Source organism: Rhincodon typus, chromosome 2 (genome assembly GCF_021869965.1).
Source record: "Rhincodon typus isolate 14 chromosome 2, sRhiTyp1.1, whole genome shotgun sequence".
NCBI classification, from domain to species: Eukaryota; Metazoa; Chordata; class Chondrichthyes; order Orectolobiformes; family Rhincodontidae; genus Rhincodon; species Rhincodon typus.
This window is the reverse complement of record NC_063333.1, coordinates 38,107,988-38,135,222: the sequence shown is the minus strand read 5'-3', so window position 1 is coordinate 38,135,222 and position 27,235 is coordinate 38,107,988. Positions and strand designations below refer to the sequence as shown.

The window sequence follows — 27,235 nt, the reverse complement described above, 5'->3', positions numbered from 1 at the left end:
AACCCCCTTCCCCTCCCCCTTTTCTGATGAAGGGTCTAGGCCCGAAACGTCAGCCTCTCTGCTCCTATGATGCTGCTTGGCCTGCTGTGTTCATCCAGCCCTGCACCTTGTTGTCTCGGATTCTCCAGCATCTGCAGTTCCTACTATCTCTCATGAATCTTTTCTCCACTATTTACAATGCTTACACATCTTTCTAAAGCGTGATGCCTACAATTGGATCCAGTACTCCGTTTGAGATGGAGCCAGTGTCTTATACAGGTTCAACATAATCTCCTCACTTTTATATTCTATCTCCCTATCAAAAAAGTTTAGGCTACTGATTACTTTACTAACTGGTTTCTCAATGTGTCCTGTCATTTTCAATAACATGCATATTTGCACCCAGGGCCCTCTGCTCTTGCCCACCGTTCTGCTTGTCCTTCCGACCAAAGTAAATCACTTCATATTTCTCCACATTGAACTTCAACTGCCACTTGTTCAGCAAGTCCACCAACTTGTCTTTGTTCTATTGTAGTTGTGTGCTGTTCTCCTCACAGTTCACAAGGATTCTAAGTCACATATTGCCTGCAAACTTTCAAATTTTGCCCTGTCCGCCAAGTTGAAGTTCATTAATAAATATCAAGAAACGCAATAGAGTTATAGTGTCATACAGCATGGAAACAGACTCTTCAGTCCAACTCATCCATGTTGACCAAGTTTCCCAAACTAAACTAGTCCCACTTGCCTTTGTTTGGCCCATATTCCTCTAAACGTTTCCTAATCATGTACCTATCCAAATGTCTTTTAAATGTTGCAACTATACCTGCATCTACCAGTCTGCCCAATTAGTTTTCTCGCTCTCCGGGATCCATTTCCACATATCATTTACTATTCCCTCCTCTCCCCACCCCATCTTCAGCACATATACCACCTTTGCCTTAGTTAAAATCAGTTCTGAAGAAGGGTCACTGGATAAATGGGTCACTTTTGGATTGGCAGAATATTAGTAGGGAGTGCCACAGGGATCAGCGCTGGGGTCTCAACTACTCACAGCTTGAATGAATGGCTTGATGAAAGAACAGAGTGTATGTCCAACAATCTGGGGAAGATTTTAATAACAAAGGTCTTCCATTTAACCAAAAGCAAATCACTGCAGGTACTGGAAATCTGAAGTAAAAACAGAACAGTTGTATTGGGCATGCAACTTCAACTCTTATTCTTTTTTGACAGATGTTGCCAGATCTGCTAATTTTCTCCACCATTTTCTATGTTTATTTCAGGCTTCCTATTTAATATGGAAATGAGGAATATATCCCTGCCTTTGAGAGTTGACTAGGCTTTGGAATTCTTTCCTCCATTGGAGGCCAGGTCATTGTCTAATGTTACCTTGAATATATTTAATTTTTGATTGACAAGGGAGTCAAGGTTATGAGGGACAGGTGGAAAAGTTGAATTAAGGCCACACTTAGATTAGCTGTGATCTTACTGAGTGTAGTGGATTAGGCACAAGAGGTCGAATGGCTACCTTCCTTTTCTTCATGATCTTATGGGTTTAGTACCATGCTTTGTCATACAATATTGAATCATCAGGGCAGGATTCAGTACAAACATTTTCAGTATGGTATTTTGTTATTATTTTATAGCAAAGAAGAATGAACAGCAGAAATGATGGATTCCATTTGGATATTGATATGCCACTGATCACAGTACTGACAAATTCCTCCATAGGCAAAGAAGAGTCTTGCAGAGCATCTAAACTTTATGGCCAGCCAGTTCAAATGCCCTTTTTGTGCAGTGACGCTTTAATCAGTCCTTATTTTCCAGTAATCTGATATTTGATTGCTTTTGTTCTGATTTTTAAAAAAAACTTTCTTTATGCTGAGGAATTGACTGAAAGCTCATAATGCAAAGGCGCTCCTGAAGCTTGGCTGCTTTTTTGACCTTTTAATAAACATTGCAATATAATTTGTGTCATGCTGCTTTTTCTGAATTTTTGCCATAGGGTACTGTTACAGGAATCTAAGATTAACAAAAGCAAAAACATTCCTGTAGCTGTCAGTGAATTAAAAGATGAGCTATCAGTAAATTTCACTTTTAATTGAAACCAGATTTCAAATTGAAAAGACCAAAACTACACTCCACATCAAACTAAAAGCTCTAAAGCCTTGAAATTACAGATCAATGGTTTTGTAGCCTTATTGGCTACATTAAAAGAGAAGATCTTGATGGATAAGATTTGAATAAGCTTTTTTAAAAAATTTTTGTATGTTCTAATCACTTATGTAATCACACTTTCTAAATCCAAATATTCATAATTAAATGAACACTCTTCCTCATTGTTTAAGGACAAACATTTAATCACTAGACAGACTTTGCCATGATTGTTGTAATGCACATAAGTGAGGCTGTTTGAAGCAAATGGTCATTAACTAGATTTTTATATGACAGCAAAATAGACCTAAGAAAGACATAAGATTGTTCCTTTCCCAGAAATGTCATATTGAGCCACTCACCAAAAACTGAAACAATTCATTTACAGGTGAGATATGTCACAATGTTTCATTCAATATGTCTCAATTAACATTCAATACTTCTAAACTAAACAATTGGGCAGCATTGTGGCTCAGTAATTAGCACTGCTACCTCACAGCACCAGGGACCATGTTCGATTCCATCCTCGGCCAACTGTCTGTGTGGAGTTTCCACATTCTCTCCATGTCTGCACAGGTTTCCTCTGGGTGCTCCAGTTTCCTTCCACAGTCCAAAGATGTGCAGATTAGGTGGATTGGCCATGCTAAATTGCCTGTAGTATCCAGGGATGTGCAGGCTAGGTGGATTAGCCATGGAAAATGCAGGGTTACAGGGATAGGGTCGGGGGTGGGTCTATGTAGGATACTCTTTGAAGGACCTGTTGGCCCGATTGGCCTGCTTCCACGCTTGTAGGGATTCTGTGGTTCTTGTAGATCTCTGTTTTCCATTATTAAACATTGCACTTGCTTGAAATCTTTATTGGTTCTGTAGAATAAGACACAAGACATGCATTAATATGGCTCCTTTCAGGTCATCCCAAAGATCTTTACAGCCGATAATTTTGAGGTATCAGAGATCTCATGAGATGAAATAAAGATCGTCCAACAACAACCCATATTTTTGTAATATTTATGTATTATATCATAGGATCCCTACAGTGTGGAAACAGGTCCCACCCAGACCCATCCCCCTATAACCCACCTAAGCTACACATCCCTGAATACTACGGGCAGTTTAGCATGGCCAATTCACCTAACCTGCACATCTTTGGACTGTGGGAGGAAACCGGAGCACCCGAAGGAAACCCACGCAGACAGGGAGAGAATGTGCAAACTCCATCCAGACAGTCACCCAAGGGCGGAATCGAACCCTGGCACTGTGAGGCAGCAGTGCTAACCACTGAGCCACCGTGCAATTTAATAAAACATGGCAAGCCTCTTTACAGGATGATTATGAAGCAAAATTTCACGCCGAATCAAGAAAGGTGATATTAGGGAGGTGCTTTTTTTAAATCTGATGTGAGGTTGTTTGTTGTTAATTGCCCCTTGAGAAGGTGGTGGTCATCCAGGGCTGCAGTCTATTTGGGATCAGTGCACCTAAATTGCTGTTAGGAAGGGAGTTCCAAGATTTTGGTTGAAGATTTTAACCATTTGGTAGATTTTAATGTTGGTAAACTTTAACTCTTGTTTTACAGGAGAAAAGCAATGTTGAGAGATTTAGTGAGAATTCTGGAGCATAGGGTATGCCAACTAAAGGTCAGGGCTGCCCATGGTGGAGCAACTAAAACTGTGGATGCTCAGGACACCAGAATTGGAGGAATGTAGATATCAGAGGTTTTTTGTGTGGTCATGCCAGCCTGCTTATTCTGTATGAACTCCTGCTCACACTGCAGGATGCTACCACCGTCCTGTTTAAGTGTAGGAAATTGCAGGGCCTGCTCAGTCGAATGCAGTGGAGGAAAATGACTTCCTGGTCTAACTAAAAGAGTCTGTAGATTATTACATGTTAGCAACTGGTTACAGGTTTAGTTGATATGTAGATATTGTTACAGAGTCAATGAGAAGTACCAAATGTTAGAACTCACTCCTTAGATCCTAAGGTGCTCTGTCTGCAAGTCTATGTGGCATCATCATATTGGTGGTGCAGATGGCATTTCTCTGTTTTGACCCTTTCAAATCCATAAGCAACTGTACAACAGGACAGGATTGGAGAAATAGGGAAGGACAAGATGATAGAGGGATTTGAAAACAAAGATGAGAATTTTAGAAATGAAACATAGCTTAAATGGAACCAGTTCATATCAGTGAGCACAGAAGATGGGTCACCAGGTCAGTCTGATATAGTTCTTGGACAACGGGATTTTGAGGACCTCACGATTGAAGAGGTCTCAACAATGTGGTTGGCCATGAGTGTACTGGAGTAGCCAAGTCTGTAGGTAATAAGGGTTTCAACAGCTGGTGTTTGGGACAGGGGGAGAGTTGGTCAATGTTGAAGAGTTGAAAATACATGGCCTTACTGTTAACACAGATATGTGGTAGGATGCCCATTTTTGTATTGGATATAACACCCATGGTTGAAAACAATCTAGTATAACCTCAGACACTTGCCTTTGAAATCATTGTAGTCAGTGGTGAGAAGGGACTTTATAACAGCCACTGAAAACAATTGCTTCAGTCTTCACAATGTTTAATTGGAGATTATTGTTCCTCCAGTTCTAGAGAGGTGATGGTTTGGTAGCATTGCATATTGAGTGTATACGTGCAAATCAATTTTGTTTGATGGAATGTGGGTCGGTTAACTCAGTTGGCTAGGTGACTGGTTTGCAAAGCAGAGTGATACCAGCAGCATGGGTTCAATTCCCAACCAGCTGAAGTTACCATGAAGTCTTTCTCAAACTCTCTCCTTGCCTGAGGTGTAGTGACCTTTGTGTTAAACTATCACCAGTCAACTCTCTCTAAAAAGGGAGTAGCCCTATGGCTGAGGGAAAGCAAGAAGAGAAAAGAACAGATGCTTAGGATCATGCTAATGTGCAAATATAAATGATTCTGTCCCAGTCAAAGACGTGAGAATGAAGCCAAATCAATGCAGTCCTACCTGACTAGAAAGGGCTGGAAGTCAGTGGAGAAAGCTGATAACCATGTAAAATTTTGCAGAAAGTTCAAGAAGGACAAGGATGATAGTTTACCTTTTGGCACAGTCACATAATATGTCATTTATGTCTTTTGATATGAGCTTTTTTGGAACTGTGGCAGTAATGGATATCTTGATTAGTGGGTTGCAACATGGCATTCAGGCAAAGTGAGTATGAATTTGGGAGATGAGAACATGTTGAAAAGCTTTGGGAGAGGAAAGGAAATAAGTAGTTTACTATACTGTAGATTATATGTAATTGCAGATTTTATATTCCAGTCAGTAATATATATTTTGCAAGGTCCAGTAGGTGGTGCACCACATCAACTTTGGGAAGTTGGGTAACCTGTTTAACTTTGTCTGGCCATGTGATATTTTGGAGTTTACTGATCATATTTGGATCCCAGAATTAATGCATTTTATTCAAAGAACACTTAATTCTTATATAAAATCTATAAACCAGGAAACTCGGCATTTTCTCTTCAGTTGTATTTTAATCTGTGCAGCTGGTGTAACTGGATGTTTTCATAATGGTGAATATTTACATTTTCAGTGCAGCTAAATCTACATGGAAAAGCATCATATTACAGATAATACTTCCATGAGGTTGTGTTTGAAAGTTGAGAATTCTGGAGTCCTCTCAAAAGTTATTTGTTATCTCTGTTTAATATTAAAAAACTTCACTTTTTTGATCTAGACACAGATTTAGTTTTCATCTCAATGTTGTGAAATTGTGTTGTGCTTGCTAAAAGCATTTCACACTATCTTCTCAAACATAAATATTTGGTTAAAAATTCATTTTTAGATGCTTTATTTCTAGTATGAATTGAATGAGGGCTCCAGTTTGAATAAATGAGCATACTCTGGTAGTTTTACTCTAGAGCCCGGGAGGTATACTATTTGTTGTATCCACAGTTTTCACATTGGCAAAAAGCAGAATGGCTGTGTAGACTGTAGAATCAAAGCATAATACCTGACTCACTGCAGATTGAAAGTTTTTACCAGTGAAAGTTCTGTGTGTTTCTGTAGCTGCAACTGCCATCCCATAATTAACATATTTCTATTATTAAAGCATTATTCAGAGCCAAGTGAACCATGGTATTATGTGATCAGTGTCTATGTTACAAACAGTGGAGAAAGTAGATGTCTGATACTTTTGCTTTTAGTTAGTTGATTACTGAATAAAATTTTTCATCAGCTAATATAACACTCCCCACGCACCCAAGGAACTGTAAGTTCAGCAAATAAAGGCAAAGATCAATGGTAGGGTGGAATCTTAAGTGTGTAATGTGAGGCGAGCAATTGGAAACTCAAGTCAATAAGAAGGCTGAAACTTTTTGGCATCAAGGATCCATTGGAACCTAGTGTCAATATCAATCAAGCTTGACCAAATGTATGTCTAAAAATGAGTAGCCTGAGTTAACGTGCCTTTGGTCTTCCTTTAAACTAGTTTTATCATTTGTAGAGACCTTCCTTTCTTCTTCCCACTTATTATCTAGAATATGTTGAAATTTGTTGTTTCTAACTCAGCCATATTGTACTGAATATTTAATCATTTCTGTATGGTTGTGGACAGGTACGAAGCTTGTCCTGTTTATTGCAAAATCAGAAAGATGTGAAAGAATCCTGTTTGACCTCAAGCTCTCAAGAAATATTTCAGGAGATGCTCACTAGTATACTCTAGAACAAAAGAAGCATAGAAAATGAGCAGAAGTCAGTAGAAAGAATCAGGACTGAAATGATATTTTGATCTTGCACATAACAATTGCAATAAATCAAATAACCTACTCACAATGTTCATATTATATGGAGCTTTGAGACAGCTGAGGAGGCCATTGAGCAACCTAGTTTCACTTAAAAATGTTGTCTTTCAAACACAAATGAAAACACAAAGACACAATGATCATATGATAAAGTAAAAATATTGAAAAATGTTGAGAGTTAGCTCTGGAGAAACTCAGTAATCTTTTATTGCTTAGAGTGCTGTCATCATATGAATGCAGTACAGTCCACCATGTCAGTGCAGACCAACATCCTTTCTGTGTTTTCGTGCTGTAATGTGTCTGTACAGAGTTTGCAGCTTCAGCTAGGGACAGGCAGGTGAGTGGGCAGACTTTCATCAAACACTTCAGGGTAATCAGCTTCCTTGGCTGAAAAACTACCTCATCAACAATTGCCTTGTCTATCTATATGGTAGAATCATTAAGTCCCTACGGTTCAGAAAGAGGCCATTCAGCCCGTCGCATCTGTGCTGACCCTCTGAAGAATATTCTACTCAGACCCAGCCCCGATCCTGTCCCCATAACTTCGCATATTCCATGGCTAATCCGCCTAACCTGTGGGAGGTAACCAGAACACCTGATGAAAACCCACATAGACACGGGGAGAACATGCAGACTCCACACAGACAGTCACACAAGGCTGGAATTGAATCCAGGTCCCTGTGACGCAGCAGTGCTGACCATTGGGTCATTGTACCACCGGTGATGTTTTCATGATGTTTTGAGTTTCCATGGTTTTCTCTGCTGGAGTTTCCAGGTTGGCCACCAACAGATGTGGGAAGAAAGCCTCAAAATCAGGCTACTTGGCAACACTGTGCTCCTCCTTATCCTCAGTGTCTTGCACAATTGAAGTCAGCTTGGATAGAGCATAGCAGAAGCCGTTGGTCGTTATGGTTTTATCAGCATCTTCTACACCTCCATCACGACCATACCCTCTAGGACAATTGGGTTGTACTTCTGCTTCTTATCAATCACCTCAACAGTGCGAGAGATTAGCTGGCCTTAATAGTGGGTTTTTAGAATACTAATCACCCCAATCTATTGGTGGTGGTTTTTGAGAACAATTCCAGATTCCAAGACTTGCCTTATGAGCAGAGATTGAGCAGTTCAGGCCTATACTCACTCGAGCTTGGAAGAATGTGAGGAGATCTAATTGAGGTACATAAAATTCCAAAAGGGATTAACAGAGTTGGCGTAAAGCAGATGTTTCCCTTGTGGAGCAATCTAGAATGGGAGATCATAGTTTTAGGCCAAGGGATGGAAGATTTAAAACAGAAATGAGGAGGAATTGTTCTTTTCACAGGGTCATGAATCTGTGGAAATCACTACCCCTTCCAGGACACTGAATAAATATAAGGAGAAGATGGACAGATTTTTAATTAGTAATGGGTTAAAAGATTACAAGGAGTGGGCAGGAGAGCGTATTTGAGGCTGAGATCAGCTAAAATCCTATTAAATAGTAGAGCAGGCTTGAGGGACTGAATTGTTTACTCCTACTTCTTTTGCTTTTAAGGATATCAGTTTGCTGGAGGTCATCTAGTTTTGTTTGCATTGAAGTACATAGATAGTGTCTTGATATTTGCAGAGCAGCATGGCTGCTTTGACTATCCTATCATAAGAAGTGGCAGGTTTTTGGTGCTGTCCATTCTGGTGCTGACCGCAGTAGTAGCATTTTTCTTGCTTTGCTTTCCTCCATTACACATTTCATCTTTAAATATTGAACAACGATCCAGTTAAATAGTCCATAATAAATGTTAAAAGTGTTTCTTGCCTATTCAAGATGCCTGAGGACCATTTTGCTGCCTAATCATCTGTTATTGCTGTCATAACTGTTGCACCCTCCCCACTTTCCACACAGAGGATGATGCTGTGCCATGCCTTGAATCAGTCCAATGCTGCAGGTGACATAACTCTTTACTGGAACAAATCCTTTACTGCAGGATGGAACCTGAGATGGGAGCATTGTCTGCTTGAGCTGCCTTGAATTAATTGGCAGAGCTTCTCCAATGTTAGGAAGGGATTACACATTTAAGACAGAGATGAGGATTGTTTTCCCTGGGGGTGGTGAATCTGGATGTAGGAAATTCTTTACTGCAGAGTGCTGTTGTGTCTGGTTTGTTCAGTATATACAAGGCTGAGACAGACAAATGTTTAATCAGTAGGGGAAAAGGCAGGAAAATAGAGTTGAGGGTTATTAGTTAAGCCATGACCTCATTGAATGTCAGCGAAGACCCTAAAGGCTGAATGGCCTGCTTCTCCTGCATCTTATGGTTTTGGACATCATTCTCATCCACTTCTTTGTTGGAGAGAATGCCCACTTATCAGACTGATCCAAAGTTTATGACATTTGCTTCAGATTGATAAACTCAGTGGTGGAATCTCCACCATTGGTTGAAAGATGATTGATAACTTGCCTGTGATTTCGTGCTGTAGTGTGGCCTAAGACTGCTCCGATTTATTGGTGTGGTTACATGGCAAGAATGAGAAAACTCAGCTTATCCGGAGTAATCAGTCATTTTTTAAATTTGGCTAACAATTATACTGGTCCATGTGACCCAGTGACAGTCAACCTGGACGCAGTGCCAACAGGCAGGACACTAAGATACTACTACTGTTTCACCAGTAATAAGAGCTGCAGATTTGAGGGGCAGCAGAGGGAATACTAAGAAGGAATATTTACAAGAAGCTCTTGTGTTCATGATACATTAAAGTAGGACAAAAAGCTGAAGACAGGGTTAAAGCTAAGATTGTGAATTGGGCAATTTCATGCCTTTGCTTCAGAGCAGACCAGACCATTTAAGATGTCTGATATAGGTGTTTTTAGGAAATCTGCTCCACCAAGACTGTTAGGATCTTAGCTAAGGAGATTTTACAGGAGTGCCCAATTTGAGTGATGGCTGTCTATGGGGGACTCTGAAGGAGTGGAGCGACTGTTACAGTTGACTTGAGGATCTATTCCATTGAGTAAGAAACATGATGTATTAGAAGCCAAATTTGAAAGAATGTGAGATTTCATGGGATGTTGCATTTGTGTGAGAAGTGGTACATGAGCTTGTAAGCTCATGAGATGTTACCTTGCAAATCCATCTGTAGTTTGACTCCCATATTGCTTGTTAAGTAATATTTAATTTAAATTGATTTGGACTTGTGCCAAATAAATGTTATAAAATGTGAACATTTGTTTGTAATTTCTTAAATTGTTGCATGTGGGGGTCATTTGGATAGTTTGGTTATTTTGGTTTCCAGTTCACTAGTCCATGGATTGTAATAATGTTCATATACGACTGATCAGGTTTATGTACTATTTCAAATAACTTCCTTAAGGCATGTTGTACTTTATCACTAATTCCTCATTTTCCTTTGCCACTTGCTGTATATTCTCTTCATCAACAGAGTTAAATCAGTCTCTTTTCTTCCCCTCCCCCTGCATCCAGGTGCACAAATGCAAACACAGCTGCCAGAACTGGCCATTCTATACCCAGCAATCCATTATCCATGGCCTCTAAAACGCTTTTATCCCAGCATTGAAAAGCATTGGGCATTCTATAATGCAATCTTGTTTCATGAACGAAAAGCTTCAAATGACAGAAATATTTCTGTACCAGGTCTAGTAAGCTGCATGCAACAACATGGCTTTAAAATTCCAGTATTAAATCCTTTATTATTTTATGAAAATATTGAAGGAAATATTCCCCAACCAAATGTCATTTTGAATGTCTGATAAGTTACCATTGAAAACAATATTTATACAAAAAAAACCTCAACTAGGTTGCTTATATATCCTTTAATGGGGTAAAATAGTCATATGAATTATGTATTGAAAGAGACCTACTTATCCTGTGTCTGTTTTCATCTTTTAGATGGAAGAACAAAGCTTAGCAAAGATCACAGAGTCATGTTTTAGTTTAAAAATCTAAAAAGAAAGTCTGAATTTTCCAAGTGAAATTTAATACACAAAGCCACAGACAACCTATTGTATTATAAAGTGTACCCAGTCTATACTTAAAGCAAGATTCTGAGAATTTCTATCTCTTATTCTTCATGGTGTATTGAGGAAACTTTCAATGTAATGACTACAAATTTTAGATTTGTGTGCAATCTATCCTTCATCAGTTCCAATGGTTACGATTTGGCCAGCTCGACTTGGAAATTCAAAAATTCACCTTTTTGATAATTTAATGCAAATAATTTTTTTTAAAACATAGAGACATTTAATTGGGAATCCATTCCACAAGCTCCATTGTTTTAAAAATTCATGGGATATGGTTATCACTGATTAGGCTAGCAGTTGTCTATCTCTAATTGTCCTTGAGAAGGTAATGGTGAACTGCCTTCTTGAACCATTGCAGCCCTTGGGGTGTGTGTACTGCTTTCGTATAGCATAGATTTCAGATCTGATAGACCTGCATGTTTAAGATGGTTACATGACATCACAATGTGTGACCTTCTAGTATAAAGGTAACTGCTTTTCTTTCAGATGTTTCCTCGTAACAGCATAGTCTGTCACTTATGTGGGTAAAATGTACAGTAACATAAGTCAGCACAGAATCTAGGTCAATGACATTGTAGCCGTGTAAATATTTAGTATTATCAATAAACTTTGAGACATCTGTCTCAACAACAACCTGGATCTCTATGGTAAACTCACAATACAGTTAGTGAGGGCGTACAAGGAATTTTACCCAGTGACAGTGAAGGAACATTGATATATTTCCAAGTCAAGATGGTGTGTCACTTGATGTGAACTTGCAAAGATGGTGTTCCCATGCATCTGTTGCCCTTTGCTTTCTAGGTAGTAGAGGTCGCGGGAATGGAAGGTGCTGTTGGATGAGCCTAGGTTAGTTGCTGATTTGTATCTCATAGATGGCGCGCACTGGTGACACTGTGTGTCAGTACTGAAAGGAGAAAATGATCAAGATAGCAAATGAGGTGCCGTTGGAATGAGATAGTAGGAACTGCAGATGCTGGAGAATCTGAGATAACAAGGTGTAGAGCTGGATGAACACAGCAGGCCAAGCAGCATCAAAGGAGCAGGAATGCTGACGTTTTGGGCCTAGAGAAGGGTCTAGGCCCGAGAAACGTCAGCCTTCCTGCTCCTCTGATGTTGCTTGGCCTGCTGTGATCATCCAGCTCTACATCTTGTTATCTCAGATTCTCCAGCATCTGCAGTTCCTACTCTCTCTGAAAAATTTTAACCCCACAGCGAAGCCTCTTCTAAGGATGCCTACCCTGAAGAAGTTCCGGAAAAACCCCATTTCTGAAGAAGGGTCTAGGCCCGAAACGTCAGCCTTCCTGCTCCTCTAATGCTGCTTGGCCTGCTGTGTTCATCCAGCTCTACACCTTGTTATCTGCCGTTGGAATGAAATGCTTTCTTCTGAATGGTGTTGAGTTTCTTGAACTGTTGGAGGAACTGCACCCATCCAGGCATGTCACATTCCTGACATGGCTTGTAGATGTTCGACATACTGAAGAGTTAGGAGTTGAGCTACTTATCATCACAAGTCCTCTCATCAAACTGATGTTTATATCAATCCATTTACCTCAAATTGTTGGCATTGGTTGATAACTTATTTTCTGCCTTCTTTCCCCACCTACTTTCATCCTCGCAATCAATTTCACCTGCTTATTTATTATCTAACCTTATTTATTCTTTTAATGATTATTTCATTTGCATGACTCAAATTACTTCAGATCTATGATGATCTTGTAGTATTTGGTCTGATTAACTATTGTGTTCTGCTCCATGTGCTACAGCAGGGCAGTGAAAATCTTGCTTCCTTCAGTTTGTTAATAACTCAAATTATTCTTGTCTCATTCAGAAATAACCAAACAACTACAACCTCTTTGTCCTCTTTCAATACTCTTGGCTTTATATCTTTTAACACCAGCTGGAAATCCACATTTCGGTATTTTTCAAGGTGTTCCAGCAAGCTCTTTCCTTTTGTTGTTTTTTCTTCCCCTTACAGATATGACTCCTACATGAAACTCCTGTATCATGGCATGTGATCGGGGGGTATGCAGTTTGCATGTTCCATCTTAACACTGACCTCTTGAACCATGACACACATGCTGTAAAATCTGGTCTATTATATATTTAGTTGGATAACTTGATATGAGACCAGACACTGATGTATCTGTAATTGTATTATTTCTTTAAAGTTCATTCACAATGTGTTGGCATCACTGGCTTGGCCAGCATTTATTATCCACCCCTAATTACCCAGAGGACTGTTAAGAGTCCACCACATTGCTGTGGGACTGGAGTCACACGTAGGCCAGACTGGGTAAGGATGCCAGCTTTCTAAAAAAAAATTAGTGAACCAGATGGGTTTTTCTGACAGTTGATAATGGTTTCACGGTCATCATTAGACTCTTAATTCCAGATTTTTTTTATTGAATTCAAAGTCCACCTTCTTCCATGGCAGGATTTGAACATGGGTCCCCAGAATCTTACCTGGGACTCTGGATTAGTAGTCTAGTGATAATACTACCAGTGAGCTGTAATATATGTTGGATTCTTCAATGCAATGTTATTCATGTCTAGTTTCTTATGTTACAAGGGATAACATAATCATTGCCATGTCAGGTACGTATACCCTGGTGGAGGCAAAATGGAGCATGGGAACAGGAGTAGGCCATTCAGCCTTTGGAATTTGTTCTGCCATTCAATGATATGATGGCTGATCTGTGTCCAAACTCCATATACCTGCCTTTGGACCATCTCTTTTAATACCTTTGCCTAACAAACGTTTCTCTATCTCAGATGTAAACTTAACAACTGGTCTAGCATTTGTGGAAGAGAGTTCCAAATATTTACCACCTTTTAGTGTAGAAGTGCTTCCTAACAGCTCTCCTGTATGGTCTGGCCCTGATTTTTAGACAATGTCCCCTAGTTCTAAAATCTCCAACCAGAGGAAATAGTTTCTCTTTTATCTACTCTGGGTTTTCTTGTTAATATCTTGAAGACCTTGATCAGATCCTTCTAAATTCTAGGGAAAAAATGCACCTTATTTTCTGATCTGACTTGTTGTGACTTTTAGTCTTGATGTTGTTTTTCATTGTGGACTTTTATTTTTCATCTTGGTTTCTCAAGTTAACTCTTCCAATGTCACAATGTGGGAGTAGAGGCATTCCTTTGACTTTATTCATAAAGTCTGACCATTTTCTGAAACTGTCAGAAAATGCTTTAAATCCAACAGTAATGTTTCTTTTGAACTGTTAAGTTGAATCATGTGTTATGTCAAAATAATTACCTGCTGTATAAAATAACAGATTTTTCAGAGAAATGAACTTGAGGTCTTTCTGTTTCGTGAGTACAATAAACTAGTGGATCTCACTTAAAGTTTCCTGACAGCACCTTGTTCATATAAGAAACAAGAGGGCCACCAGGCTGTGTTACAGCTGCTGTCAAAGGGAAGTCAGAGGAATCATGAATTCCTCATGAGGAAGACAGAGTTTGAAGGTCTTCCTAGTTCATGGTGATTAATAAGATCTAAATGGACTACTGACTCAGTTTGAAATATCTACCTGTTTGTCATTTAAGGATAATTTATAGTTTACATTTGACCATAAATAGCCTGTTAATTCATGTTTAACTTATGCTAATTTTGGATGTTGGGATACAGTGTGGATGGTATTTGCTGTTTGTTAAGTCTGGTGTAGTGAAAATTCTGTTTGCTTAAAAGGTGTATTTCTTGCCAATGTACTTGAACAGGCAATTAGTGCAATTGATATTATTGCTGTGTGTCCGCACCACCCTGTCTACCTGTGAGTCCACTTTCGAGGGTCTGTGGACCCGAACCCTTTAGTCTTTCTTCTTGACAACACTCCATAGTGCCGAGAAGGAGGCTATTTGGCCCATCATGCCATTGCATCTGCACTGGCTTTTCAAATAAACCTTGTTACCTATTGCCAATCTTTTGCCTTTTCCCCATTGTCCCTGCACACTATTTCTATCCAAGCAACCATCCAATGCCACTCTTGAATGCCTCAAGTGAACCTGCCTCTACCACATTCCAGGCAGTGCATTCCAAACCCTAACTACTTGCTGGGTGGAAAAGTTTTTCCTCACTTCACCCTTGCTTCTTTTGCACATCAAACCAGTCCAGCTCGTCCCTGCCTCCCTAACCTGTTCTTCCTCCCACCTATCCCCTCCTCCCACCTCAAGCCGCACCTCCATCTCCTACCGACCAACCTCATCCCGCCCCCTTGACCTGTCCGTCCTCCCTGGACTGACCTATCCCCTTCCTAACTCCCTACCTACACTCACCTTTACTGGCTCCATCCCCGCCTCTTCGACCTGTTTGTTTCCTCTCCACCTATCCTCTCCTCTATCCCTCTTCTATCCGCCTCCCACTCTCTCCCTATTTATTTCAGAACCCCCTTCCCCTCCCCCTTTTCTGATGAAGGGTCTAGGCCCGAAACGTCAGCCTCTCTGCTCCTATTATGCTGCTTGGCCTGCTGTGTTCATCCAGCCCTGCACCTTGTTCCCTCTAGTTCTTGTTCCTTTTCCAACCAGGAACAGCTTCTCCCTATCTACTCTGTCCAGCACACCCACAATTTTGATAACTCAATCAAATCTCCTCTCAGCCACCTTCTCCCTGAGGAGAACAGTCCCAACTTCTCCAATCTATCCTCATTATTGAAGTTGTCATTCCTGGAACCATTCTTATAAATCATTTCTGTTGTCTGGAGTCTGTGACCCTCTCAGTTTCTGTTTGTGAGTGTCTCTCTCTCCCTCTCTCTCTTTGTCTAAATATTTCTGTCTCCCCTTCATTCCATTCACATCCTCTCTGCAACTCTCTCTCTGGATGATATCGCACAAGCAGCAATGTGAGAATGGCCACTCTTCGATTGACGGGAGTTATCCGTATCCTGAAAGTCAGGCAGGAGGATAAAATCCTGCAGTTTCTGCACTTTCTACCAGATAACTAAGCCCCCTCCACCCCAGTTCCAGACCCTACAGTGAAAACCCCCATCCTGCACTCCCTCCCCCAGAAACAAGAACCAGGTCACAGGCAATTTGAACTATCCCCTCTGAAGCCCCAACCACCTCAAACGTCTCTTAGACAAGTCAGAGGCTGGAAGGATGTGGCAACCAGAACTGCACACAGTATTCCACCTGTGACAGAACCTATGTTTTAAAAGGTTTTAACAAGACTTCCTTGCTCCTATATTCTATGCCCTGGCTAATGAAGGCAAGCTTCCTATGTGCCTTCTTCACCACCCCGTCCAAGTGGTGCTGACACCTTCAGGGATCTATGGACTTGTACTAAATCTCAGACAGAATTTTGAGGGGTGTGAGATGGGATGAAGATGTGGCTTGGTGAAATTCTTCTGCATTTTGCATGTCCTTCCTGAGCAGAGAGAATGGAACACTTAATCTCTACATAACATCTCAGCAGAAAATGTTGGAAATATTCAGCAAATCAGGCAGCATTTGTGGAGCGTCTGAGTTAATAGTTCAGGCTGGTGAGAGTTCATTAGAAATTGAAAATGTTACAGATGTAATAGAGTTTAAACAAGCACAGACAGAAAATGTTGATGGGGGGAGGATGTAGGACACTGTAGGAAGAACAAAATACAAAAGGTTTGTGATGGGGGTGAAGGTACAAATGATCGAATACATGACAGAATCAATACCAATGTCCTGCTGTCCCAAAAAACATGATCAATGGTCATGATCTAAAATTGTAAAACTTGATAATGAATCCAGAGACTTGTAATGGAGAAAGTCACAACAAAATAAGATGTGGTCTCCTTCAAGCTTCTATTGAGCTTCATTGGTAGAGTGTAGGAGACTGATGCCTGAGAGTTAAGAGTTAGGTTAGAATGGAAGATTAAAATGACAGGCCCAAACCTTTGGAATGACTCCAACAGACAGATTTGGTATTAGTCAATGTAAAGAAGACTGTATAATGAATAATGAATGCTATATATTAGACTGAAAGAAGCACAATTAATTGTTGTTCACTCCTAATAGAGAGTGTGTGAAGTCCTGGACAATGAGAAGGGCGAGGGTGTAAAAGTAAGTGTTGTTGTATGTGCTTGCACAGGCAGGTACCATGGAAAGGTGGGGGACAGATGCTGGTGATGATGGAGCAGGGTCAAGGGTGCCACAGTGAGAACAGTATCTTTGGAATGCACACATAATGTCTGTTATGGTCAAACATAAAGAATGGGACAAAAGGCAAGCACTTTGTAGCTGGGAGAAAATTAACAATGCTGTTTCTTATTTTTTTAACTATGTTCCTTTTTATTTTTCAGATCATGGGAAGACAAATTTGCGTGTAACATCAGCAGATGATGCTGAACGCATTAAAGCAAAGCAAAACTTCGCTAATGGAAATAACCGTGCTTCCAGTACTAAAATTGTTCGAAACATCCCAAGAAGACACACTGTAGGTGGAGCTCGCAGTTCAAAAGAAATACTGGGAATGCAACCATCGGAGATGGATAGGAAAAGAGAGGCTTTTTTGGAACATCTGAAACAGAAATATCCCCATCATGCAAATGCAATCATGGGGCAACAGGAACGCCTTAAAGAACAGGTATAAAAACACCCTCTTTTGCTAATTATCTTCCTTCATATTCCACACCTTTCCCTCTGAAGGCACAAACTCCCTGCTGAGTTATGCTGCTAATTTCCCTCTAGAACTTGCCCAATTAGTTATTGTAAATGTAGCAGTTTTGATAACATTCGTCAGCAAGCTACTCGCCAAACTTACTTTTTCACCAAAAATATTCTGTGATGTGCTAATGCCACAGACTCCAAAATCTACCCTCACTGTTTATTTATTCTGAACCACAGTGTATACAGCCTTTGTGTCCTTTTCAAATCGGAGTTGAATGTTAATCTTGCATTTGATAGAAAAGTACAATCACTTACGTCAGGCACTTTACAGCTTTCTAGCCTCAACATTGAAGCAACAATTTTTGACCATGAAACTCTGGTTACCATTTTAATTTATATTTGCCATGTGCCATTCTGAATTTTGTTTTTTGATGTTTTTGCTTTTGTAAGGAATTGTTCTTTCTTCTCCTATTCTCTGAGACTCCAGACCAGTGCTTTGTTTTGTTTTACTACATCCATTACCAATCCCCTTGTTCCGTGATACCTTTCTCATTTAATCTTTCCTGCCCCTACCCTATCCAAACCCGTCTCTTTTGTTCTTTCCCCCATTCCCCCACTTTCAACTCTTCACATCTTTACCTTCACTCAGTTCTCAGGAAGTCATATTTGATATAAAACATTAACTTTGTTTCTCTCCCCACAGATGCTGATGGATCTGCTCTTTATTTCCAGCAGTTTTTTTATTTCAGATTTCAAAAATCCACCGTATTTTGTCTTTATTGTCATTTACTTCTGTCTAGGCAACATCGCTCTGCACAATGCTTACCTTTATTTGATCCTTAAACTCATTTTCACACATCTGTCACTTTGACGTTGAGTGGAGTTCCCTGCTTCCAATCAGCATTGATCACTCAACTAACATAACTAAAACAATGATCTTGTTGACTACGTTGTTACAATCCGTATAGAGACCAGTTAAAAAGAAATTTGAACTCAGTGACCAGCTTAAATGAATTGAACAAAACAATTTCAAGTTTTAAGACTTTTCTTGTAACAAAAAAGTTAAATCAGCATCAGCTAAATATTATGTAGCAGTACTAATAATACTGATACTCTAAACTATTAAAAAGATACCCCCTTAATTAGGTCTTAACATGACTAATATTCCCATCTCCCATTCAAACATTACTTCACATTCTGTACAAAATTATTGTCTTCACAGGAACCAATCTGAAATTACTCCCAGCTTCTAATAGGCCTGTTTGTTACTGAGTTCTAAGTCTGGAGTTGTTTCTGTCAGCCTTTCAAGAATCACTGATTTGGCCTCCAACTGTATCATGCCTGCACCAGCTCTTCAAACAAACATCATTAACTGGTGCCAAGTTCTTGCATTTTCTCCCCATACCCTTACACAATATTTCTATACAAATAATCATCCAATGCCCTTTTGAATGCTTCAACAATCTAGTTCAAAATAACCAAATTGGCCATGAAGCACTTTGGGATCTTTTGAGATTGTGAGAAGTGCTATTGAATGTGACTTTTCTCTTTCTTTATGTTCGGATTTGAAACACTCTCCTTGAAAACCTCCACAAATTTCAAATATTCCCTAATTGTGCCTGATTTGTAATATTTTCCTTTGTCCATTAATCCATGGCTTTTGCTTCGCCGTGCACTTCCTCACCTTCACCACATTTGCAGCTTTTATGGCCCTGCTTTGTGGAGATTCCTCCCAAAAACAAACCTCATTGCTACTTTACTGCTCACATTTACGAGCCTCCTCGTAATCAAGACTTTAATTACTTATCTTGACTTCTATATGGAGGTCTGGTGTCAGCTTTTGCCATTTAGATTGTTTTATAGCAGAATAAATGTAAATTGGTTATGTTTATAAATATATATCTAACACAAGATCCTGTACAGTGACCAGTAGTAGGAATTGGTTTCCTTCTCAACAAGGCCACCAGTTCAGTTTTAGTTGTGATGCCAGGTAACTTGACGGACCGGGGATCAATCCTGGGAACAGCCTGGTTTCTATAAAACAAAGCAGGTTAACTTTGACTGTTAGGATTCATCCAAACGTGTTTACAGAGAAATGTCGGGTGCACTACTAAGTGAACAAGATACGTTTTTATTAAAACAAAGAAGTCACGCATGATATACAACAACTTCACTTTACTATTCACATTTATTGAGTAGCTGCTGTATTATTTTGTCTGACACCTAACATGGTTTGTACACTGTTACTGATACCAAAGAATGGATTATTTGAATTATAATACCAAAGTCTTCATGTTCACCTCGAGCCAAGTGTGGACTTAGAAGTAGTCTATCGTTCAAAGACTTTGGTAGTTTGAGTGATGCATTTCAAAAGTTGGGTTGCCTTCAAGCCAAAGTAAATAACATGATTCTCTTCACTAAATCAGAGATGAGAAATATGACCTCTCCATGTTCTTAACAGTCTATGCTCACAGTTGCTAAGTTTCAGTGAAAATTGTTATGAAAGTGTTGCTTATAGGTAACAAGGCTGGATTGACATCTTACTGCAGAACATTTTGGTCCCTGTAAACACTGTTTCTGTGTCATGGTAGATTTTTTACAATCAAATTACCATGGTCATACTGTTTTCTGTCAATTATTTTCTGTCTGTTTTAAGTTCATTTGATTTCCTTAGCAATCTCTCTTATTTCAATAAATATCAACTGCATCCGAAAGACTGAGTACCTGAAAGTCTCGAACATTCCTCTCTCACCAATCATTGAATTAAATGAATATTGAATTTTTACCAACCCCTTCTCAATTTATTGCTTGCAGAATCTGTGACTCTTACACACCTAGTCATCTCTTTCTTGTCTGTGCCCATTAGATTCTTGAAGATGATAGCAAGTTTATTCCTGTGGCTCCTCCTGTTGTTGGAATGTGCCTGCCCCTCTAGCTATGAACTTCTCTAACCAGTGGAGTAGTGACATAGGCACTATCCCAAGCTTGATTAATATGATATGTAATTTTAAAATAATCAGTAAGGTTACAAACTTTTCTAGCAAACAGTTTTGTTTTAGTGGCATGTGCTATGCTTATTTATTTTGACTTGGATAAAACTTAAAGGAGAGTGTGGACTTTATGCATCTGCGTGAAGAGTAACAATTCCTCTTTTACAAGCTGAATTTTATCAGAAGTTGGCTGTGTGACAAATTTGGCAAGTTTCCTGGCATGTTTCCCTTTATGGGTCCAAGTGGGTTTGCTCTCACAATTCTCCAAAACTTGTCTCATCATCTACGCACCATGCCTCTATCATGCCCCTTTTGTCTTACCTTTCCTCGTGCTAGAAACAGAAGCAATCGCCGCTGCTGGGACCTCCTGGAATTCCTGGCCATGGCAACATTTTTAACGCTCAGCTGTGTAAGAGGTCAAACACTGCAAACCAGAAGTTGTCCTTCACCATACACGTAGTGGGAGGGGAACCAACACAAAATACTTCTGAGGGTACACAGGTGACATGCACTGCAAATGCAAGTGCACACTTGCAAACATATTGCTATTTAAGAAACAATCTACACAGGTTACCTATCCTTACCCTCATCCCATATTTTAACCCTGCGTAAGTGCTACTATTCCACCAATGTCCAGGATAGCCCACAGCTTAGTAATTCCAACCATTGTGGTACACAGGCACCCCATCAAAGTCTGGGGAGATGTGACCATCGATAATCCCTATTTCCACTGTTACTGATACAGCCCAAGCTGTCATCCTCCCCTCCAACCTACAACCCCCTTTGACTTTGGTTCAGCTGACCCCCTTGATTGTGCCCCACCACCCTGACTGATTTGGATGAACAGCCCTGACTATTGACTGACCAGACCCTGATTGATCGATGTTCAGCTCCCTGACTGACAGTAGCCCCGTCCTAGACTATAGAGGGTAAAGACCTCTGACCTTGACTGTCCAAGCCAACTCACCATGTCCCAGCCCCTGAACTGATAGTGGATGCTGTCTATGACTTGCTGTGTCCGGATCCCCTAACTGAAGGCTGTTTCCCTTGGCCTGGCTGAGGTGTAATCTCCATTGGTTGAAGCATATGCAGTGTAATTACGTTGTAGGTGCTGGAACATGGTGTACGTGTGAGATTGTCATTGCACAGTGCTGTACAACAACATGGTCCTTCTTTTGACTGATCACAGATGACAAGCAGCCTGGTTCTGTATCTAAGCTAAACAGCAAGGCAAGACAGAAGTACTGTGAACCTTTAAACTCGAGCTGAGTGCGAAAAGACAAGACAAGGCAGAGGTGCTTTGAGCATCTGTGAGTAGGTCCAAAGTGACTGAGTGCTAAAAGAACAAGTAAGGAGCCCTGAGATTGACCCTGTCCCAATCCATGAGTTGGGTGTTAGTCCCTGTGTGTAAAGTATTCTGGTAGCAGCTTTACAATGATATGCTCTGGTGCACTTCAAGGTGCAGCACTGAAGTACAGAACTGTATTGTAAGTGGGTCAGAGATCTGCCATGAGAGTGCAGTAAGGTTAGTTCAAGACCAATGCCAACCTCTATACACAGGGGATGCTGACGACCACTGCCCAGGGAATATGCCCTGAAATGCTGGTGACTGCTATTCAAATCAGAGGCCCAGAGGAGCAAACAGCAAGCAGAAATTGTCAAGTACCAGCTCTGAACTTCATGTCATAGACTAGGACTGTGGTCCATTTTCCTTTTCAACTTCACTGCAGCCTTTGACACTGACAATCACCATCCTTTTCCAAACACTCATTTTATCATCAAGCCAAACTGGACTGCCTTTGTGTGACTCCACACACCATAGTGTTATTTCCATAAGTTCCAATTTTGTCACCTTATACTTCTAACAAGTGTCATGGGAGTGGTATAAGTGTCAGCAGCAGTAATAGTGGCAATTGCAGCTGCAGCACTGCTGGCCAGGCCACAGTGTGAGAGTTTTATTTGGAATCCTTGTAATCTTTATTACTCAGTTATGTTGGCGGTTCGTTTCTCCACGATGCCCTTAAGCCAGTGTGCACTCTTAAATTTCCTAAAACCTGGATTGTTTCCTACATTGTGCCCTGTATTCAAGTAGCATGTGTTTAATATATCCTGAATGCCAACTGTCATTAAAACAAGCCTTTGATTTCTTTTCATGCTGAGAAAGCTAGTAAAAACTGTATGGTCATTATATGTTTATGGCTAAGAATCGTAGACTTGTGTCCTTAAACTCAGACTAAACATACAATATTTTGATTTCATTTATAACTGTATGTTTCTTGTGCTAAATATTATAATGTTTTTCCACCTCACCTATGTTGACAAGTTTCATACAGAATATTCCTATTGTACCTAAGATGGTATGCACTTGGCATTATCATATTGCATATTTAAAAAGGCTGCATAAAAACTTTGAAAGTTTTGGTAGTTTTAAATATGCTGATGTTTTTCCTAAATTTGGCTACCTTTTGTTGTGATATTTGTCTGGTTTTATTTTGCTCTTTTGAATGGTTTCCACAATCTTTCTAATCAATGCCTTTCACAAGATACTAGTCATAACATTTAATTAGCTTAACTTGCTTTACAAACAATAAACTAGAAAATATTGCATGCCCCACTTTTTCAATTACAACTGCAACCAATAACCTTTAAAATGAAAACAAATCTATTCTTTACTAATTTTTGATCTGCTGTAACATATTGGAATTGAACCAGATTGAGGTATAACTTCTCTGTGCTCAGCCTGACACCCTGAAGAAACCTACCAGAATGACTAAGAATGCTCTGAGAAACAGAGAATAAAACAACAGAAAAATGGCAGAAAAAGCATTTCTCCTCGCTTTTTGCTAAATTTTGGCGCAATAGCCAATAACTTCTTTTGGAAAACATCCTGGGATATTCATTCAGACAAAGAATTAAAGACATGCGAATCCATTGCTTTATTATTTCAAATTACTTGATAATTTGAGTTCCCGTAACAGTTTTTTTAACAATATAATAATCGGGTGCTTCTTTACTTTCAAACAAAAGATTATGCAGTGACATTTTTTACAGATGCAAAATTAATGTCACAACTTTGCACCATCTTACTTCTGTAAACTGTCTTTTGATTTGATTTGATTGATTTATTGTCACATATACTTAACTACAGTGAAAAGCTTTGTTTACGAACAGTACAGGCAGATCATAGTAAGCAAGGACATACAGATCATAGGGTGAAAAAAATAACTAGACAGTGAAATACAAGTTATATCGCACAGGGTGTGCTAAGCAAGGTCAACATTAGCAAGAGCAGCGTTACTTAGCCCTAATTCTCTGCTCTTGGCCTTCAATCTTCCACTTTTGGGTCTATTTTGTATCTGTACTGCATCCTGGCCTTAGTAGTAGTGCCTTCAACTATTTCACTCTCCATTCTATAGTTTCTCTCACCTTCAAAAGTTTTCTCAAATCTTGCTTCTTCAAGGCATTTTTTTTGTTACCTCCTTTAACTCTACCAGAAACTGCTACCCTGCATCTCAGTCCCTTTTTGGAAGGAACAACGAATGTTTCATTAAATTAAGTATGTATTTTCTTGGTTGTTATTCGAGTTCCCACAGTTTTTGTTTTTGTTGTGAGTTATACTATAAGTTGATTTCAGTGTTCCTTATTTAGTCAGAGGGCCACCTAAGAGGCAATGTTGACTTCCTGGCAATCTAGCTACTTATTGGATGTTTATTATTTACCTTATTCTTTAATGCGGCATTTTTTATTTATGTAATAACCTTAGCATACTAAAGTGTCCCAAGGCACTTTGAAAGAAACTTATGAAACAAATGTTGACATTGAACCATTTAAGAATATGTTAGAGCTGTAACTTTAAAAAAAAACTTGATTAAAGAGTTAGTCTTTAAAGAAAGGCTTAAAATTGAAGAGAAAGATAAAGAGATGAGGAGCTTTAGGGCCTAGGCAGCTGAAGCCTGGCTATCAATGGTGGAGTACTTAAAATAGAGGATACATAACAGGCCAGAATTGAGGGAGTGCAAATATGTTCGTGGGTGGCAGGGCTGAAGATGATTACGGGAATTGAGAGAGGTGAGGCCTTGGTGGATTTGAAAACAATGGAGAAAATTTAAACCAACACAGAAAAAATCAGGGAAAGGTAGTGTCTAGGGAAAGAGAAACAGAGAAACAGTGTTTCAAGTCTAGAATGACTTCTTCAGAACAGAATTTAAAAACAAAATTTGAAAATTGAGGTCTTGATAGAATAAAGAACAGGAACAGGGCCTTTGGCCCTCCAAGCCTGTGGCAACACAATTTGCCCTTTCAAGTTCGGTCAGGAAATGAGTGATAGGTGAATGTAATTTGATGCAATTTAGGATGTGGGCAGCAGAGCTTTGAATGATCTCAGGGTTATAGGAGGTGGTCAGGAGAACATTGGAATAGTCATGCCTGGAGTTAACAAAGGTATGAAAATGTGTGTTAACAGCAGATGAGTTGAGGCAAGAGTATAGTTAAGCAATATTTATAGATGTACATGATCCTGATGATTGCAAATATTTGTAGGAAAATCATCCTGAATCCATGTATGACACCAATGTTGTGAACAGTCTGATTCAGCTTCAGGTAATTACTAGGCAAAGGTTGGAGTCAGCAATGACACTGGGCTCAGTCTTCCAAACATTGAGTTGGAAGAAAATTTATCTCCTCGAGTTTTGAACATAGGACCAGTAATCTGACAATTCAAAAACATTGGATGGTCGATAGAGATGGTAGTATGGTAGAGCAGCGTGTCACCAGTATTTATCAACAGCGAACATGTGGAACCTGGAAATAAATTTCAGATGATGTCACTGAGGGACAGCATGTAGATGAGAGGAGGTAGCTTCAGAAGATATGTTCCACATATTCATATTACACAATTTTAACTGCAATCAACTGAGTATTTACCATGTTCAACAACATTACTGGGCGTATACAGATTTCATTTAGTAGTATTGGCTGGATTCACATTCTGTCATCTTTGTCATTGGTTATATAAGCCTCCTGGGAGATATCTTAATTGAAGCAATGACTATGGTTACCTTTCTGACCCAAGGCAGCTGAAATCATATGATGGGAAACCTTCTAGTTTGAACATGATTTCAGCTAATCTGTAGAGATAGAAAAGCTGTGATTTCCTGTAACATTCTACCTCACACAGTTCCACTTTCATACGGTGTTGACTCTGAAGATACTGCAGATGCAGGAAATCTGAAATATAAACAGAAAATACTGAAAATATTCAAGGTCAGGTAGTATCTGTGGAGAGTTTATGAACTCATTTCATCTGGGATGATCTTTTGTCTGTGTATGTGAGTGTTTGTGTAAATGTGTAGACCTGCAGGGAGTTTCATTTTAAGCTGAAAGTTTGTATCAAGTTTTAACTGAAATTCCCTTTTTAATTAGCATTTAGTCCATTTGCAGCTCCACAAAAACTAATTGTCACCATCAGCCTTTATAAATATTAAGTACAAAAATGGAATACATCAATTTGTAAGAATGAATGCAATCAAGCAAATATTGTATTATAAAATTAGAAAATGTGAATAGCTTATCAACATGCTTATTCACAACAGTATTTGCACTTTATTGTTCTTTTTTGAATAATTATTTCGGATTTTGACATTGAATATGTCCCTTGTCAGCCTTCCACAGGGACTGTTTTCCTCTAGGACATCCTGGTCTACTCCTCCTTCATTCCCAACACCTCCCCACAGCCCAATAGCACCTTCCCTTTCACCCGCAGAAGGTGTAACACGTGTCCGTTTATTTCCTCCCTCCTCAGTATCCAAGGGCCCAAACACACCTTCCAGGTATTACCTGCACTTCACTCAACCTAGTCTACTGTATTCACTGCTCACAATGTGGTCTCTTCTACATTGGGCAAATGAGGTGTAGCCTGGCTGACCACTTCACAGAACACCTACGTTCTGTCTGCAAAAAAGATCCTGAGCTTCCAGTTGCCTGTTGCTTCAATGCATCACCTTGTTCCCTGGCCAACATCTCTATCTCAGGCTTGCTGCCCTGCTCCACCGAAGCTCGGCACAAGCTAGAAGAACAGAACCTCGTTTTCCACTTAGGAACTCTGCAACAGTCTGGACTCAATATCGAGTTCAACAACTCTAGCTCCTAAGCTTCTCCCACGTCCTTATCCCAACCCCTAGGCCTTATTATCACATAGCCTGCTATTACACATCACCCATTGTTAGCCACCAACAGTCCCTAATAATAGCTATTCATTCTCCTAGCCTGATCATTATCCACTCATTTGTCTGTCCAACTGTTGTTCTGTCTCTTTGGGTTCTATCCCCACCTATCGTTTACTCTTTACCCCTTACCCTCAGCCCATCTTCTGCATAAAAACCAACATTTTCCTAGCTACCATCAGTTCTCTGGAAGGGTCATTGATCCCGAAATGTTAACTCTGATTTCTGTCCACAGATGCTGCCAGACCTGCTGAGTGTTTCCAGCAATTTCTATTTTTGTTGTTGTTTATCATTATGTTTAGCCTTTAACACGCTGAAATATTACACAAATTCCTTATAGAGTAAGGGGAATCAAGACAAATGCTGGAGAAAATCAGCAGGTCTGGCAACTTCTGTGGAGAGAGAATCAGAATTAACATTTCACGCCTTCAGCTTCTCTTCTGAAGAAGAGTCATACTGGATTTGAAATATTAACTGCGTTTCTGTCTCCACTGATGCTGCCAGACCTGAGTTTCCTCAGCATTCTGCGTT

The 27,235-nt window shown here is 39.7% G+C and overlaps 1 protein-coding gene across 1 annotated transcript in view; it reads left to right on the top strand.

Annotated features, from left to right (window-relative positions):
• LOC109910726 (sickle tail protein-like) overlaps positions 1-27,235 on the top strand; it is a 373,377-nt gene that overhangs the window by 273,034 nt on the left and 73,108 nt on the right. The window contains exon 2 of the mRNA XM_048612124.1: positions 17,187-17,470. Coding sequence (XP_048468081.1) covers positions 17,187-17,470 — 284 coding nt within the window. The remainder of the gene's footprint in view (positions 1-17,186; positions 17,471-27,235) is intronic.